Raw genomic sequence first — 16,173 nt, forward strand, 5'->3', positions numbered from 1 at the left:
TTAACATCTCACCTAATGCATACATGCTTAGCTAATACTTGCTGTGTAAGGGCAATTCCAAGTTCATCATTATTTCTAATAGCAGAACTTGTTAAGGGCAACAGCTACCCCTAATCTCACGCTTACGAGAGGCTGAACTCTGATCAGACACATCTGCTCTGTGTTCTGCAGCAAGTGCTACCTTTTCTCTTCATATGAGGCTAAAAAGGGTTAACAGCTACAATGAGGAAGTTTTTGTTTAGTGTAATCCCAAGTTTCTTGTAGACATAATGAAAATAATGGCACTCCTGTCAACAGTGAGTGCAGGGGCTGGGCTGAGGGAAGTACATTCCCACTAGGAGCAGGGCAGCAGTTTGTATTTAATTTCTCATGCAGCTGTGTGTTGTGTAAATATAGCACACATGGTATACACCATCTACATCAACTTTTCCATCTTTGGAAAGTACAAGCTCCAACTCCAGCTGACCTTCAAGGACAGTTTATCTTAAAACAATTCCAATTTTCCTACACATCTTCACAAGGTTTCCCAAAAGGTCTTTCCGGGCCACCATCAGCTCTCCAACCACAGAATCACATAGGTTGGGAAAGACCTTTAAAATCATCCAAGTCCAACCATCAGCCCAACACCATCGTGCCTATTAAACCACATCCCAAAGTGTCACATCCACACATTTTTTGAACCCCTCCGTGGATGGTCACTCCACCACTGCCCTGGGCAACCCCTGTCAGTGCTTCACCACTCTTTCAGTGAAGAAATTTCTCCTGATACCCAATCTAAACTGCCTCTGGCGCAACTTGAGGCCATTTTCTCTTGTCCTATCTTGTTACCTGAGAGACCAGCACCCACCTCGCTACAACCTCCTTTCAGGGAGTTGTAGAGGGAGATAAGGGCTCTCTTCAGCCTCTTCTTCCGACTAAACAGCCCCAGCTCCCTCAGCCGCTATTTTAAATGGTTTATTATTACTGAGAAACAAATCACAACTTACGTCCTGCTATTGGTATAACATAGATGAAGGAGAAAGCAATCACAAGGGGATTGAGGGGAAAGCTTTCCCTGTGCTTTGCTCCCTCTGAGCTCACTGCCTTGACTTGTAAGGGCTGGCTGGATGCCCCTTCAGCAGCCAGTACGGATCCATCGAGTCATTAAGGCTGGAAAGGGCCTCTGAGCTCATCCAGTCCAACCATCAGCCCAAAACAACTATGCCTGCTAAACCATGTCCCAAAGTGCCAAGTCTACACACTTTTTGAATACCTCCAGGGATGGAGACTCCTCCACCGCCCTGGGCAGCCTCTGTCACTGCTTCACCGCTCTTTCAGTGAAGAACATCTTCCTAATATCCAATTTTACCTCCCTGGTGCAACTTGAGGCCATTTTCTCTCATCCTATCACTTGTTACTTGGGAGAAGAAACCCACACCCACCTCGCTTCAACTTCCTTTCAGGGAGTTGTAGAGGGAGATCAGGTCTCCCCTCAGCCTCCTCTTCTCCAGGCTGAACAGCCCCAGCTCCCTCAGCCGCTCCTCATAACATTTGTTCTCCAGAACTCGTGGATGTTTATTTCCACAGAACAAGGCTCTGCCGACCTCCCTCAGCCCAGAGACCCCCCCCAGACTCCGCTGTCTCCGGCCTCCAGCAGGAGGAGCTGGCGTTCCCGCGCCGTTCCCTCACGAGCCCCCCCAGGCAGCGCCTCTGCCCGCGTCCCCGGAAGAGCCACGCGGGGGCGCTGCGCTCCCATTGGCTGCGCGCTGCGGGGGGCCGGTGAGTGCCGCCCTCCCATTGGCTGTGCGCTGCGGGGGGCGGTGAGTGCTGCCCTCCCATTGGCTGCGCGCTGCGGGGAGCCTGTGAGTGCCGCCCTCCCATTGGCTGCGCGCTGCAGGGAGGGGCCGGTGAGTGCCGCCCTCCCATTGGCTGCGCGCTACGGGGGGGGGGAGAGAGACAGTGAGTGCCGCCCTCCCATTGGCTGCGCGCTGCGGGGAGGGGGCGGTGAGTGCTGTCCTCCCATTGGCTGCACTCTGCGGGGGGGGGGGCCGGTGAGTGCCGCCCTCCCATTGGCTGCGCGCTGCGGGGAGGGGCCGGTGAGTGCTGTCCTCCCATTGGCTGCGCTCTGCGGGGGGGAGGGGGCGGTGAGTGCCGCCCTCCCATTGGCTGCGCGCCCTACGGCTCTGCGCTCCCATTGGCTCCCAACGCGGAAGAGCTACACGTAAGCGGGTGGCGGCCCCGCGGTTCGCTCCCATTGGTTCCACACCCTGTGGTGTGCCGGGGGCCATAGAGGAGGAGACGGCGCCCGCCCTGAACTTCCCTGATCGCGTCCCGAGGCGGTGGCGCTCACGCTGCGCCCCCACATTGACTCCGCAGCTCCCGGTGCCGGTGAGCGCTGCGCTCCCATTGGCTCCGCACTCACCGGCTCTGCGCTTCCATTGGCTCTCAACCCGGAAGCACCGCCCACTCTCTCTGTGGCAACGGAGGTGGCACGTGCGCTGTGCTCCTATTGGCTTCCAACCCGGAAATGCCCGCACCCTCCTAGGCTCTGTACTCCCATTGGCTCCCAGCTCGGAAGAGCCCCTCCCCCCCGTCGGCGCTGCTCTCCCATTGGCTGCGCTCTCCTCTTCCCGCCCCCCCCGAGCGGCGCAGCGCTCCCATTGGCTCCGCACCCGGAAGCGCCGCCCGCGGTCGCTGAGGCGATGGAGGCGGCGGCGCGGCAGCGGCCGCAGCAGCGGGAGGAGGAGGAGGTAGCGGAGGGCAGCCCGGCCCCGTCGCTGTCCGGGCAGTCCTACTGGCTGGACCTGTGGCTCTTCATCTTCTTCGACCTGGCGCTTTTCGTCGTCATCTACCTGCTGCCCTGAGGGCGCGGGCCAGGTCAGTTGGGCGGGAGGGGCCCTGCCGCGCCTCGACGGGGCCGCGGGGCCACGCGAGGGAGAGTTACTGTTAGCGAAAGGGGGATGTTTTGATTTAAGCTAAAGTAGAGTTCATCAAAGTAATTGTAGTGTTTGAAAATTAGACACAAGGTTGCTCTGACGGCATAGAGTTGTAGAATCGCTAGGCTGGAAAAGGCCTTTGAGGTCATCGAGCCCAACCGTATGTGTGCACTGCTAAACCGTATCCCTGAGCACCTCATCTACCTCATCTACCAGAGGTGGGGACTGAACTGCCTCCCTGAGCAGCCTCTATAATGCCCGAGAACCTTTTCTGTGAAGAAATGTTTCCTGATGTCCAATCTAAACTGCCTTTGGCACAGCTTGAGGCCATTCCCGCCATTCCCCCTTGTCCTGTCCCCTGTCACTTGGGAGAAGAGCCCAGCACCTTCCTGTCTACAATCTCCTTTCAGGTAGTTGTAGAGAGCAATAAGGTCTCCCCTCAGCCTCCTATTCCCCAGGCTAAACAACCCCAGCTCCTTCAGCCGCTCCTCGTAAGACTTGTTCTCCAGCCCCTTCACAAGGTTCATTGCTCTTCTCTGGACACACTGCAGGAACTCAGTGTATTTCTTATACATGTAAAAAGCATGACTTTTTATAGCATGTTTTTTCAAATAGTATTTTTCCAGACACTGAAACATCTTGCATTAGAATCATAGAATCACTAGATTGGAAAAGACCCCTTAGATCATCGAGTCCAACTATTTCTATCTGCCACTAAACCATATCTTTGAGTACCTTGTCTACCCATATAGAATCATAAAAGTATTGAGTATGGTCAGTGCTGAACAGGTGTATTTTTTTCTATAATCACCTGTTTCCAGACTCTTCTCATCTCAAAGGGAAGGTCGGAGAGAACTGGAGCCACAGCTCCAAATTAGCAAGAATTTTGACTCTTGTGAAGGTCATAATAACATTTTAATGAGTCCTTAGGAAGTAACAGAATGTACATAAATTTCTGGAAAAAAATGTTCATAGACATGTAAAGGGGAAATCTGTTGTGTCCCCAGCTCTTCTCTCGCTGCACAGGATTGATGGGGATCCCTCTCTCATGTTGCCCAGGCCTGATAAATGGTACTTGCTCTCTAAAACTCCAAAATGAGTCCTAGAAGTTTATTTCTCAGCATTTTTTTGTTTAATCTCTTGACAGCATTTTTTTTTAATAGAGTGTTTTTTTAAAGTAGTGTTTTTCCAGGTTCTGAAACATCTTGTGTTCAGTAGGGTCTGTGCTAAACTGCTGTGCTTTTTCCTATGATAACCTCTGTTTGCAGCCTTTCCCAGTCTCCAGTGCGAGTTTAAACAAAGAGCTGTCTCCAGTTAGCAAGAGATTTACAGTTGTGAAGTTCCTAATAACGTTAAAATTAGTCCTTGTGAAGGAATCGAATATGCATAAGGTTTCTAGGAAAATTTATACATTAAATTTATACAGTTTGCAGATGACACCAAATTGGGTGGGAGTGTAAATCTGCCTGAGGGCAGGACTGATCTGCAGAGGGATCTGGACAGGCTGGATCCATGGGCCAAGGCCGGTTGGGTGGGGTTCAACAAGGCCAAGTGCTGAGTTTTGCACTTCAGACACAACAGCCTTGTGCAGCGGTACAGGCTTGGGAGAGAGTGGCTGGAAAGGTGCCCATTGGGAAAGGACCCGGGGTGCTGGTTGGCAGTGGCTGAACAGGAGCCGGCAGTGTGCCCAGGTGGCCAAGAAGGCCAGCAGCATCCTGGCTTGGATCAGCCATGGTGTGGCCAGCAGGAGTAGGGGAGTGATCGTGCCCTTGTACTCGGCACTGGGGAGGCTGCACCTCGAATCCTGTGTTCCGTTTTGGGCCCCTCAGTACAAGAAAGACATTGAGGGGACAGAACGTGTCCAGAGGAGGGTAGAGAAGCTGCTGAAGGGGCCAGAGAGAAAATGTTATGAGGAGCTGCTGAGGGACCTGGGGTTGTTTAGACTGGAGGAGAGGAGGCTGAGGGGGGACATTGTCGCTCTCTACAACTACCTGAAAAGTGGTTGTAGTAAGGTGGGTGCTGATTTCTTTTCCCAGGTAAGAAGCAATAAGGTGAGAAAAACAGCCTCAAGTTGTACTAGGGGAGATTTAGATTGGGTATTGGGAAAAAGTTCTTTATTCAAAGGGTGGTGAAGCAGTGGAAGAGACTGCCAAGGGCAGTGGGGGAGTCACCATCCCTGGAGGGGTTCAAAGAGTGTGTAGACGTGGCACTTTGGGACACGGTTGTAGGCAGGGTGGTGTTGGGCTGATGGTTGAACTGGATGATCTTAGAGGTCTTTTCCAACCTTAATGATTCTATGATTGCTGTGTCCTCCGAAGGACTGTATGGCTCTGCAGAAGTAACCGGAGTTTCTCTGCTTTCTGTAGAGCCGCCGTCTCATCACGGGATGCACCTTATGGAAAGGGGCTGTGGAAGAGGAGGACCATTTGTGCAGTGTGAACAACTGGGAACATGACTCCACTTCATTCCGAATGCAAGAGGCAAAGGCATGCACTGTATCAGAATATATCTTTGACATATCACAAGTATTATTGTTCAGGTTTTTGCCTGTATCCTGTTTCTGTGTTCTACCTGTGCCTTAAAGGTCACGTAAGAGAGCTTGACTGTGCTTTTGTAATTAGTCCCTAAGGGTTTCTTAGGCAGAAATGAAAACACATACTGTTTGAATAAAATCAACTGAAAGGACAGACTGAGCATGGCTGAGAATAAAATTGGGCTCTTATAAAAACTGAAGTTATAACTCAAACCTTTTCCCTCAACAGATAAAGCTTACCGAGCCGGTTCCCTTTCAAAAAACTTAAATCACAAGGAGCTGATGCCATTTGGTTTTTTTTGTTTTGTATCACAATGTGCATGAGATTCTGGCTTTAACTGTTGCTGTGCCTTCTGTCACTGTGTGTGACAGCAGTGGCAGCCCACTGTCCTTGGGTTCCGATTTCCTTGCTCTGAGCAGTGAAGGAGTGAGCTTGAGTAGCTGCAGGTTCACATAAAGTACCCTTCTCCCTCTACCTTCCGTGGGTGACTGGAAGCAGACAGTACTAAGTTACTAAGAGGTTTCCATTTCCACGTGCCCCATCAAAATTTCATCTGCCTCTCTACAGACAGTATTAAATCGAGGAGTCTCTTACATTCTCGGGAGGAAAAGAAGGAAGCTAAATCCATGGAGTAGGCCTCTTACCTGATCAGGTTCTGGGAGAAAGCAGTCTTCTACTGGGGGGGGGTATGTGTGTGTGTATGTGTGTCAGTTTTCTTCAGTATTTTTCCCTTGGGAATACTAGTTTCTAATTAGTTTCTAATTTAGAGAAGTACAATTCTTGGTGGTTGTTTGTTTTTTTTTTTTCCCCAGGAGTAAATATAATAAAATAACTAGAACTGAGACTTTGAAGCGTCACGAGTTCTTCACTCATGGTGCAGGAGAATGCTGAACTTTTAATCGCATTCTCACAAATAGAAAAATAGGTTTTCCTGCTTTTCAAATGAAGCTGTTAAGGACAGAAAATCACTATTTTTCCCCCTCCCTCTCTTTCACCAGGGAAATCTCAAGGGAAAAACTCATTAGGGAAGCACTGTAATGCTGCTCCATTTCTCTTCTGGTAGGGAAAACAGGTGAGAGTAAGTCAGTCTTCAATAGCCTTAACAAAGTGTCTGCTAGTCATTTAGTTTTCTCCCTCAGCCAGGTCTGACATAGGAGGCTTTACTTACCTCAGAAAACTTAAAGCTAACAAAGCGCAGGCTGCAATGCATCGGGCTCAGGCTATTTCAAACACTCCTGAAGACATGAGTGCATCCTTCAGGGCAACTTTCATTTATCCCTAACAGAGCAAAGGCAGTAAGGTGGACAAACAGCTCGAGTAACCAGCTGGCAGCAGGGCTGTGGGATTAGGGTATTAAAATTGCTTTATATGTTTAATAAGTATCACAAAAGTTGAACAGCTTTGTAAACTACTACATCAGAAAATTAATTTTACTGTTCAAGAAAGGTAACGGAACCACGGAAGACAAATATATTTTAAATTTTTTATCTGATAGTTTGAACAAGCAGAACTTTGCAAGAAAATAATTCTAAGGACTGAAAAATATATTAATTACAAGACTTGTTCATGTCTTTACCGTTACAAAAATTTTCTAGGCTCTTATACAAATCTATAGCCAGAAGGGGACATTTATAAAAAAATAAATAGGCACCCTAGGTCAGTTAAAACAAGTTCTCACATATTAGTTAGCAAATATTACATACATACATACATGGAGTGCAGAGTCAAATATAAAAACAAAGGTGCCTCAATTAGCTGTCTATTTACTATAATTAAATACCTGGTAAACGTGGGTCACATAGAAAGTTGTCTGGTGAGATTGTTTCAAGCAAAGCAAGGAGACTGAAGTACATTAAACTACTGCAGCTACTTTAAAAATACGTTTACCAGTTGTGCTTGCTGGAAGCCAGATTCATTGGTTTCAGTCATAGGCGTTCGTATTGCTCATTGTACAGAAGTACGAACATTGCTATGCGTGTTTAAAAATAAGTGTTCTAACGTCGTTCACAGTTGCTGCTGTGCTATTCATACAGAAAAATACTGTCCTTTCACATACAAGATTTTTTGCAAAACATTTTACAAATTATACATTATTTACAAATTCCAATAATCTTTGTTTTTACACAAGCATTAGAAGACAGTTTTACTTCACTGGCTATATATAGTATGTAACATTGCTAGCTGAACTAGAAAAGTTTAATTTACAGGTTCCAAAATCTCTCTCAAAAATAAAACAACTGGGAATCTTCCAAGTCCTTACATTTTCAGGGTTCTTTTTCTTACAAAAGGATAGGTTTAAGTTGCTGTTTACTAGCAGCCATACATAATTATTCACACTACAAATTCTAGAATTCATTTTCCAAGTGCTACAACAAATTTGCATCAAGAAGGTAGAGATAAGATTAATCTGAGATAGCTGGTTTGTTGCATATATCACATTCCAGTTCTACTGTAGGTTACGTGGAGTTTAAAAAAAAACCTGATCTTGAGACAGAATAACCAAAACTACTGATTAAATGTATATTTTAGATAATTAGGCTAAACAATTGCCAACATTTGTTTGAAGCACTGGAACTCACGTAAGGTTTGCAAACATAAAAGCGCCTTTCTGACTAAAAGTGCAAGAACAAGCAAGAGAGTGCGTATGCTGTGTATTTAACCTTCTTGTATTATTTCCAGAACCAAAAGACATTGATGTTTAGAGGTCAGCAGCAGCACCCCAAGTTAACGCTCTAATAGAAATAATGGCAAAATTTAGCCTTTTTGAATTGCGTTAGGCTTTGCTGACATTAATGTCTAAATTACACGCTGCCCCATGTCACAATAGGACTGAAACAGGACTCCTGGCCCCTGCCTCAGACCCTGCAAGACTGTGGCTCATGTCAAACATGAAGGAATGCCAGGAGGGTGGAATCTTGTTTGCCTTTCTTCCCCCCCTCCCAGCCCTCACTGGGCCACGAGCTGGGCTTCAGCACTCCCTACATTGTTCTGTGCACCCACTTAATTAACCAAATAAAAACCAAATCAATCCTTCTCTTTGTTACTGAAATCAGCCAGGCTAACAAAAGACATGGTAAATGGCAAAGCTGCCAAAACTGCCAGGCAGAGCCTCCTCCTCTCATGCCCCTCGGCCACCGCAGTCTGATGGCTGCAGGTTCAGTCAACCTGATGCTAATACAGAACATATCCGTGGGTAGGATTGTTCCAAATAGCAAACACCACAGCTGGTAAAAGCAAATGTTTGATCCCCGTTAAACACTGCTCAAAATGTCAAGCTGAAAGATAGGAAGCTCAATAAATAGCAGCACTGACTTTGCATGCAATTGTAGAATAAATCAGAACCGAATGTAATTAGTAAATATATCTAAAACCTGACAAAATTTATGGTTGCATGATAACTGTATATTGAAATTAGCGTCCTATTCTGCTATATCCGTTTGGAGCTTCTGTGGTTAAATTTAATTTTAATAAGTTAAAGTATGTAGCTTATAAGGTGAACAGAACTGATAAATGTGTTTAAAAATACAGTAACACAGAGCAGGGATATTAATAGGACAGTCTGTGACTGCACTTTACTTGAATTCCCTTTGAAAAATCTTATTTAACACTTGAAAAACAGAACCGTTTTTAAAGAATTATTATTAAGGCTTTTCAACTAAAAAGTTAGCAATTCTCTGGGTAAACTTGGATTAAAAGACACTTGAAGGTTTGTGAAAGCACAGGCTCTCTGAGAAGCCAGCTGGAAAAAAAAACTATGTCACCTTCTGCTACCTACCGGGACAAACACTCTTCTATTACGACTCATTTACTGCGTTATATATGGTAATACGTTTATCCCTTTTGTTAGTCCAAGTATGTAGTGACCACAGTCGGAAGGAACACTTTTTAAACTGCAACTAAGTAAATCATCTTACAAAATTAGTAACATCTGCTTGATCCTACTGCTGTAAGATCCGTCCACCCAAAGGGACCACTTAAATATAAACTGTAGAAGACAAGCTGAATAAGAGGTAAGCATTAAGGCAACTCGAGTAACAAACCAAAGAACCAGAAGTTTAGCACCTCTTCTCCTCTGTCCAGGTCTATTTGCATATTCATTTCAACAGTCGTAACTCCTAACTGACACGCAGTCAGCTGGGTACCTAGTTATCACACACATGGAGATTCAAGGCTTGTGCCCATTTACAGACTACACGAAATGGAAAGTCAGATCCACATTTTGAAGTGTTTTAAAGATCTACCTACTGCAGTGTATGCCTTCTGCGTTTGCCTTGTACCTTTGCTCGGCTGTGGGATGCCTGGGCTCAAGAGCAGCATGGTACGGAGCGTTCAGTTCTACTCCAGCTGATGGAGGATGCTTTTCTTTGTGAAAGCTTCCGCTGTCTGTAAAATACAGCTTGGGTCTCTGATGATACTTCATCCTGTACGTGTCAGTCATACAGCTATCCACTGAAAAGTAAGTCGTTAGGGAAACGCTATCGTTTCCATCCACATAGCTCGGTCCCGTATGGCGAGATCCTTTCTTTAAAAAGTTTTCAGACACAGTCCAGTAGTCATTAACTGCTAAGTGAGGTGGAGAATCTGGTTTATGAACAAACAGTTCATTCCCTTGAAACGGCTCTTTCAGCCTCTGCTCGTTTGTCAACACGCTTGCTTCCAATGCCGTTTTTAAAGGTGTACCTGTCTGCCGTAATGGATTATTTTGCAACACTTCTGTCGGTTTTACGTCAGCTGCTGAGTTATTTTCTGATGCTGGCAAAGTATTCAGAGCATACTTCTTCGGCGGTAAAGGGGGAGGAAGATTCTGATACACTGCTTCGGGCACCCAGAGAGCATCCGCCCTTCGGAGTGGGTGCCCGGCATGCTCACCGGGAGGGGGAACCATCACGGGCCTTTCTGACAGGTTCTGTGGCACACAAGGCAGCAACCCCACCTTGGGACCAAACGTTCTTGCATGACGAGCCTGTGGCTGAGAAGAGGAGTGGAAGTCATCGCTGATCAGCTTTCTTCCACAGATGTTCTCCGTGTAGGGGTGGGGTAGGCCATCAGCAGAATATACCAACACATTCATCTTCTCAAACTTGTCTGGATTAAGCCACTCTGCAGGATTCTGTTCGTTTGCCTTGTTCCTGCTTTCTGACTTAACAATGTCTCTCAGAACTGGCTGTAGAGCTGATGATGGGAGAAGTTTCCTGTTGGTCTCAGGCATTTCAGCTCTAGAAGATAAAAGCACACAGGATTTAAGTATCCGTAAAAATGTAAGAAAAAGCTCAAATAACCCAAGAGTTTTTTCAAAGGCACCGTGATAACACTGCTTAAATACTCAAACTGCCTAGAGAAATGGGATCTGCTTAACGTAGAGATACTTGATTAAAAGCTGCATTAAATCACTGCAAGGTTTCCATCATGTGAAATGTAAAGTACCCCAAAAAATACTCTGCAAGAGATGGAGTATCTATACAGTAAAATTCCTTCAGCATTCAGGACTGTGTCAAACATCACCTCAGGGCTCTTTTAAACATCCCTGTGACTCAGTCTGATACACCCACTTTCCAAATATTAGATGTTGCTTTTGGATGCTAAATTTGTATGTAGATACATGATTTTTAGGAGGTATTGAGCACTTACCAGTTCAAATTAGAAACAACAGGGATATAGCAACATCTTCTGAACAGAAGCTACCTCCTTCTCCCCTTCCAGCCAAAACTTCAAAACTCTATGGGGTTCTTACGCTAACCAAAAACTGGTTAATTACTGCCTGGCTTAGTATACAATTCAAACAAAAAAAATATTAAAACCTTTGGCTCTGGTAGGACGGTTTAAAATAACATAAGTTATTTGGTTCCACTGACAGCACCGAAATTAAAAGAGAGACACAGAGCATTGAGCTCTATCAATTACGTAAAATACTAAAGGTATGGTCTGCCAAAGATTTTCAGTTCCTTAACTTTTGCATGCTCAACATTTATTACTATGACATAAAAGAATTCAGTAGCTCTCAAACTATTCCATAGTAAATGAAAGCCAGTATTCGTTACCTCTTTACTGGAGGACTGGGCACCTGCAAATGCAGTTCTGCCGGGAAATTAGCATGAGGTCTGTAGTTAATGTCAGAACTGAGCTGGTCTTTCCTCAAGTCTGAGGGGAGAAAAAAAAAAAAGATATTTCAAACTACACAGAAATAAAATGCAGTTTAATTCCTTTGTAACTCCTCAGACGTTACAAAACCCAAACACAACAAAGCAGGATAATTCATTCAAGATTTGGAATTGATCAAAATAACCATTATGAAGACAAATCAGTCACACGAGGTCAGATCTTATAGTCAGCCAAAATAATAGAATCATAGAATCACTAGGTTGGAAAAGACCTCTTGGATCATCTAGTCCAACCATTCCTATCAACCACCCAACCGTGTCCCTGAGCACCTCATGTACCCGTCTTTTAAATACCTTCAGGGATGGGGACTCAACCATCCTCCTGGGCAGCCTCTGCCGGTGCCCAATGACCCTCGCTGTGAAAAATAAATTGGAGGAAGCGCTCCTCTTTTTTTAATGTTACCAGAAAACAGGTAATTACCACACTAAGTCCTATAGACATGTTTTCAAGATCATCTTAACATTGCATCTAATTAAAAGCACATTTGCAAAAGCAGCTCTTTTATAAAAGCACGTTTCCTCAAACATACAAAGTGATTTAAATTACAAAATAAAAACTATTTCTGATTGAGATTTCACACCACGTAATAATTAAATGGAATGAACACCTTAGGGATTGGGGGGCAGTTTCAATTTTATTGTTGTTTGTGGAGTTTTTCTGTTTTAAATAAATGCATCATGCAGTCTTTGAAACAGATTTCAAACCTTAAAGCAAACTGTACAGTTTGTAAAGACACTGAGCGACAGAGCCCCCTCAGCCACGTGCCCTAAGCATACAACACGAGCTCCTTTTATTCACAGGCAAAGAACCATTCTCTAAAAATACACAATTTCCAAACAACGCAGCTCCTAGTGAATAGTAAATAAAGGAAGCATTGAAGAATCCATGTCGACACCACACAGGATAACACACTGGGCAAGTGACAAGTAACAGTATTTGCCTAGAGGCAGACACTAGAAGTCTTCCTAACACAATGATTAGCCCATTAGAGTCAGTCACCTGCTCTGGAGCCAGGCAAAGGGCGTCTTATTTTGTGTATCTACAGACAAATCACATTTCAGAAAAAACAGGCATTAAATTCAAACAAAACAGCACACACTGCCTGATTTCTAGCAGAGTAATCTCGTGCTCAGTAGACAGTACTACCTTAGACATCTCCAGTGGGATAACACAGGCTGCTTCACACTTCCATCAACAAAAAAGCTGGGGAGGGACTGTTTACAAAGGCCTGGAGTGATAGGATGAGGGGCAACGGGTATGAACTGGAGAGGAGCAGATTTAGACTGGACATAAGGAGGAATTTCTTCACCATGAGGGTGGTGAGGCCCTGGCCCAGGTTGCCCAGGGAAGCTGTGGCTGCCCCATCCCTGGAGGTGTTCAAGGACAGGATGGATGGGGCTTTGAGTAGCCTGATCCAGTGGGAGGTGTCCCTGCCCATGGCAGGGGGATTGGAACTGGATGGGCTTTAAAGTCCCTTCCAACCCAAACTATTCTATGAACTACAAAAATTTTGTGTCTATTCATAAATGACATAACCTCAGCAAGATAAAATACTTTTTATTCACTTCTTATTTCCCCAAGTTCATTTTTGAGTTGTGAACATGAGTCAAAACCCCAACAGAGAAGAACTAAGCTAAAATCTTTGGGTGCTGCTGTGGGGTGGTACTGGTTTTGAGAGTCAATATTGGTCCTATCTTTAATTGATAAAAGATTGAAGACAGAATCTTTGACAGAAAACAGGTCATAGAGGCTAAACCAGCATGCAGCACAGGAGACAAAGCCCCCACCTGGCTTTCCTTCAAGCCTCAAAGTGAAAACCAGTTAATTAAAAAAATATATCTCGCTATTCTGGCTTGATAAACAATGCCACAACCTTAGAAAGAATACTGAGGGGAAAATACTGTTCCTGAAGGAGTCCATGTGACACTCCACTGGGCCACAGCTCAGAGCTAAGGAACACGGAGATCATATTTCAAACAGAAAACATTTCATTCTGCTACTGATTTTAATGGACAGTAAATCACTTCACTGGAAAAAGCAGAGGCTTTGACACAGCATTTCCTGTGAATACTTCCAATTTGGTATTTAATCTCAATCCCAACATCAGGATAAAGTCCTGGGAAAGAATTAGTTAAAAAATTTGTTAGATTTACAGCGTCTGAAGTTAGTGGTTTTAGCTTTCAGGCTTTGAATATATCAACTTTTATGGGAGCACATCTACTTAAGCTTAAATAAATCCCCCATACAAGTGCTCTTTTAACTCCCTAAACTGCCTGATATGAAGAACACAGATTTAATTTTATTTATTGTCACCCCAAGCCAAACTCCTATGGAATTTAGCACCTTCAGCCCTTCGGAGAGGCAGTATCGCAGAGGGTCAGGAGGCGGCAGCACAAGTTAAGAGCTGTTTCCTTGGTGTCACCACAGCACAGTTTCAGCCAAAGCTGCTCAGGTGGTTTGCGCCTTCCGAATTCCAGCTAACTTAAAAATAGATGTGTTATTTTCTCTTCTGCTGACAGGATACCCATGCATGGTTAAAAGCAGACGCAGACTCGATTGGGAATTTTGCCACTATGTTCTTTACAAATCTAAATATGGGATACACACACCGTGCCCAGAGACATCCTTATCAATGGGTCATAAGCAGCTTAACAATAAATGAAGTTTCGCTGTTTCCCAACACACAAACCAGTCTGCTTTTAGGATTTATGAACAGCTATTTTCACATCTCAATAGCCAGTCTAGATTTTCAAAAGATTCCCTGCCATTCTGCAGCCAACAGGTAGGATAGTTCTCCAAAATCTCCATTTGCAGCATCTTTGCAGAAATCTGCAGAGCCCAATTTCAGGGTCAGGACCAAACCAACCCCCCCAAAAAAACCTTCACATTCCATTCCATTTCCTTCTAATGTGGTATAGCTGTGTGTTTCCTGTACTTTTTATCAAGTTGCTAATAAAAGAACAACGCATAATAGTTTTTGTAACAAGCACTGTGGCAAACTCCTCTCTCTAAACCCAGACATTTTTCTGTGTTCAGTTGAAATGATAGATCAACTCACTGGAAGCTTTGTGGAACAACAAAATAATGCCAGTCAAGAAGGTAAATATGTTATAACTCGTCCAAAATAAAATATAATTTTTTAAAAAGTGACCATCTTCAGCAAAATAAAATATTTATATTGAAGAAACTGTCCTTTTGAAGCAACATTCAGTTGCAAACATTTCTTATATATTCACCAGTGGATTTTTTGCCATGGTTTTAAACATCAGGAAAAATGAAAATAGAAGTTTCACTCTTGTTTCTTTTTGGAGGGTGGAGTGGTGCCTACTTGCATGTGAGTGAGAGTTTCAATAACTTCTGAAGTGACGCAACAGTCTACAGAGAACACCAACTACCACCCTCCCTTCATTCTGTTCGCCCGTCTCAAGAAGTTTATCAGGTCTTTGTTTTAAAACTCAATCCTGAAACTTTGCATCGTCTATTTTAAACTGCAAATTCCTCACATTAAAGGGAATTACAAATGAGACAGTGCTTTACATTTCAGTCTTCAAGGGCTGCTTTAGACTTGGAAATCTTGAAAGTTTAGTGTTGGCGTCTGTGGGTTTTTTTTTTTTTTCAAAATCAAAATCTTTAATCTAAAACACCCCAGAAAAGCATTTGTTTCTGTTTCATGTTAAGTAAATGAAGTAGCTGCATGCTTTAACCGGCTGCTCAGTTCTTCAAACGCGACAGTCATGTACACTGACTGCACCACAAGGATAACAACTGGATTTTAAGGATAGTTGCATATTTTAAATTATTATGATAAAAGCATGGCTTTTCTAAGAAGTTGAGTTTTCTTTTTCAGAATTATGGTTTTTCTGTAAGCTTTTCTGAAGTGACAAATGAACAAAGACTATCTGGGTTCTTGACATACTCAACAGAATGATTATAGATTTCAGATGGAGTTCTCATGCTACTGAACTGAATAATTATTACTGGGAAACCCCTTGGATTTCCAGTATTACAACACTGCTTTGCACTTATTTTCAGAGGGAAGCAGTTAATTTAAAGTATTGACTCCAAGTAATCCTTTGACATTGAATGGGCAGCTTTGAGTACTGCACCTTGAACAGGAGGGCCATCAAGCACTTGGCCAATGTCAATCACACTGCTTATTCTACTGACATGTTACTTAAACCAGGCATGGGAAGGGAGGAATCAAGAAAACAGGGCTTCTGGGATTAAATTATTTTGACGTGTTTCCTCCTCTTAACCCTCCTAACAGTAATGCCTTTTACTGAAATTGTCACCAGAGGCAATTTCCTGAGGACATGTGTGCATCAGGAATTGTGGAGGGTTGTCATGAAAGTCATTAAAATCCACGTATGATTGAGAATGATTATCAGTAGCCAGCACACAGACTGCTCTGATGATTCATTAAATAAATTTGTATAGCCCTTTCCAGCTTCCAAGAATTACAGCCATCTCTCTTCAACTTCAAGAACACGAGGTTGGAAATTTTGCCCCCACACTGTTCATGTCAAATATTCTTTATAAACAATGACCTCAGCCTCCACGGTTCA

At 44.1% G+C, this 16,173-nt stretch overlaps 1 protein-coding gene and 1 long non-coding RNA gene across 4 annotated transcripts in view; both read right to left on the reverse strand.

The window, feature by feature from the left end:
- The window catches only part of LOC128851997 (uncharacterized), a 178,299-nt gene extending 176,627 nt beyond the window's left edge, over positions 1–1,672 (reverse strand). For all 3 annotated transcript variants that reach the window (XR_008449596.1, XR_008449595.1, XR_008449594.1), the window contains exon 1: positions 1,422–1,672. This is a non-coding gene — a long non-coding RNA (uncharacterized LOC128851997). The remainder of the gene's footprint in view (positions 1–1,421) is intronic.
- A 5,444-nt stretch (positions 1,673–7,116) lies between these two features.
- Positions 7,117–16,173, reverse strand: part of USP53 (ubiquitin specific peptidase 53) — a 39,048-nt gene continuing 29,991 nt past the window's right edge. The window contains exons 15-16 of the mRNA XM_054064866.1: positions 11,488–11,587; positions 7,117–10,665 (exon numbers count right to left, since the gene is read on the reverse strand). Coding sequence (XP_053920841.1) covers positions 9,687–10,665; positions 11,488–11,587 — 1,079 coding nt within the window. The 3' untranslated portion in view covers positions 7,117–9,686. The remainder of the gene's footprint in view (positions 10,666–11,487; positions 11,588–16,173) is intronic.

The sequence above is a fragment of the Cuculus canorus genome, chromosome 4, assembly GCF_017976375.1.
Source record: "Cuculus canorus isolate bCucCan1 chromosome 4, bCucCan1.pri, whole genome shotgun sequence".
In the NCBI taxonomy this organism is placed as follows: Eukaryota; Metazoa; Chordata; class Aves; order Cuculiformes; family Cuculidae; genus Cuculus; species Cuculus canorus.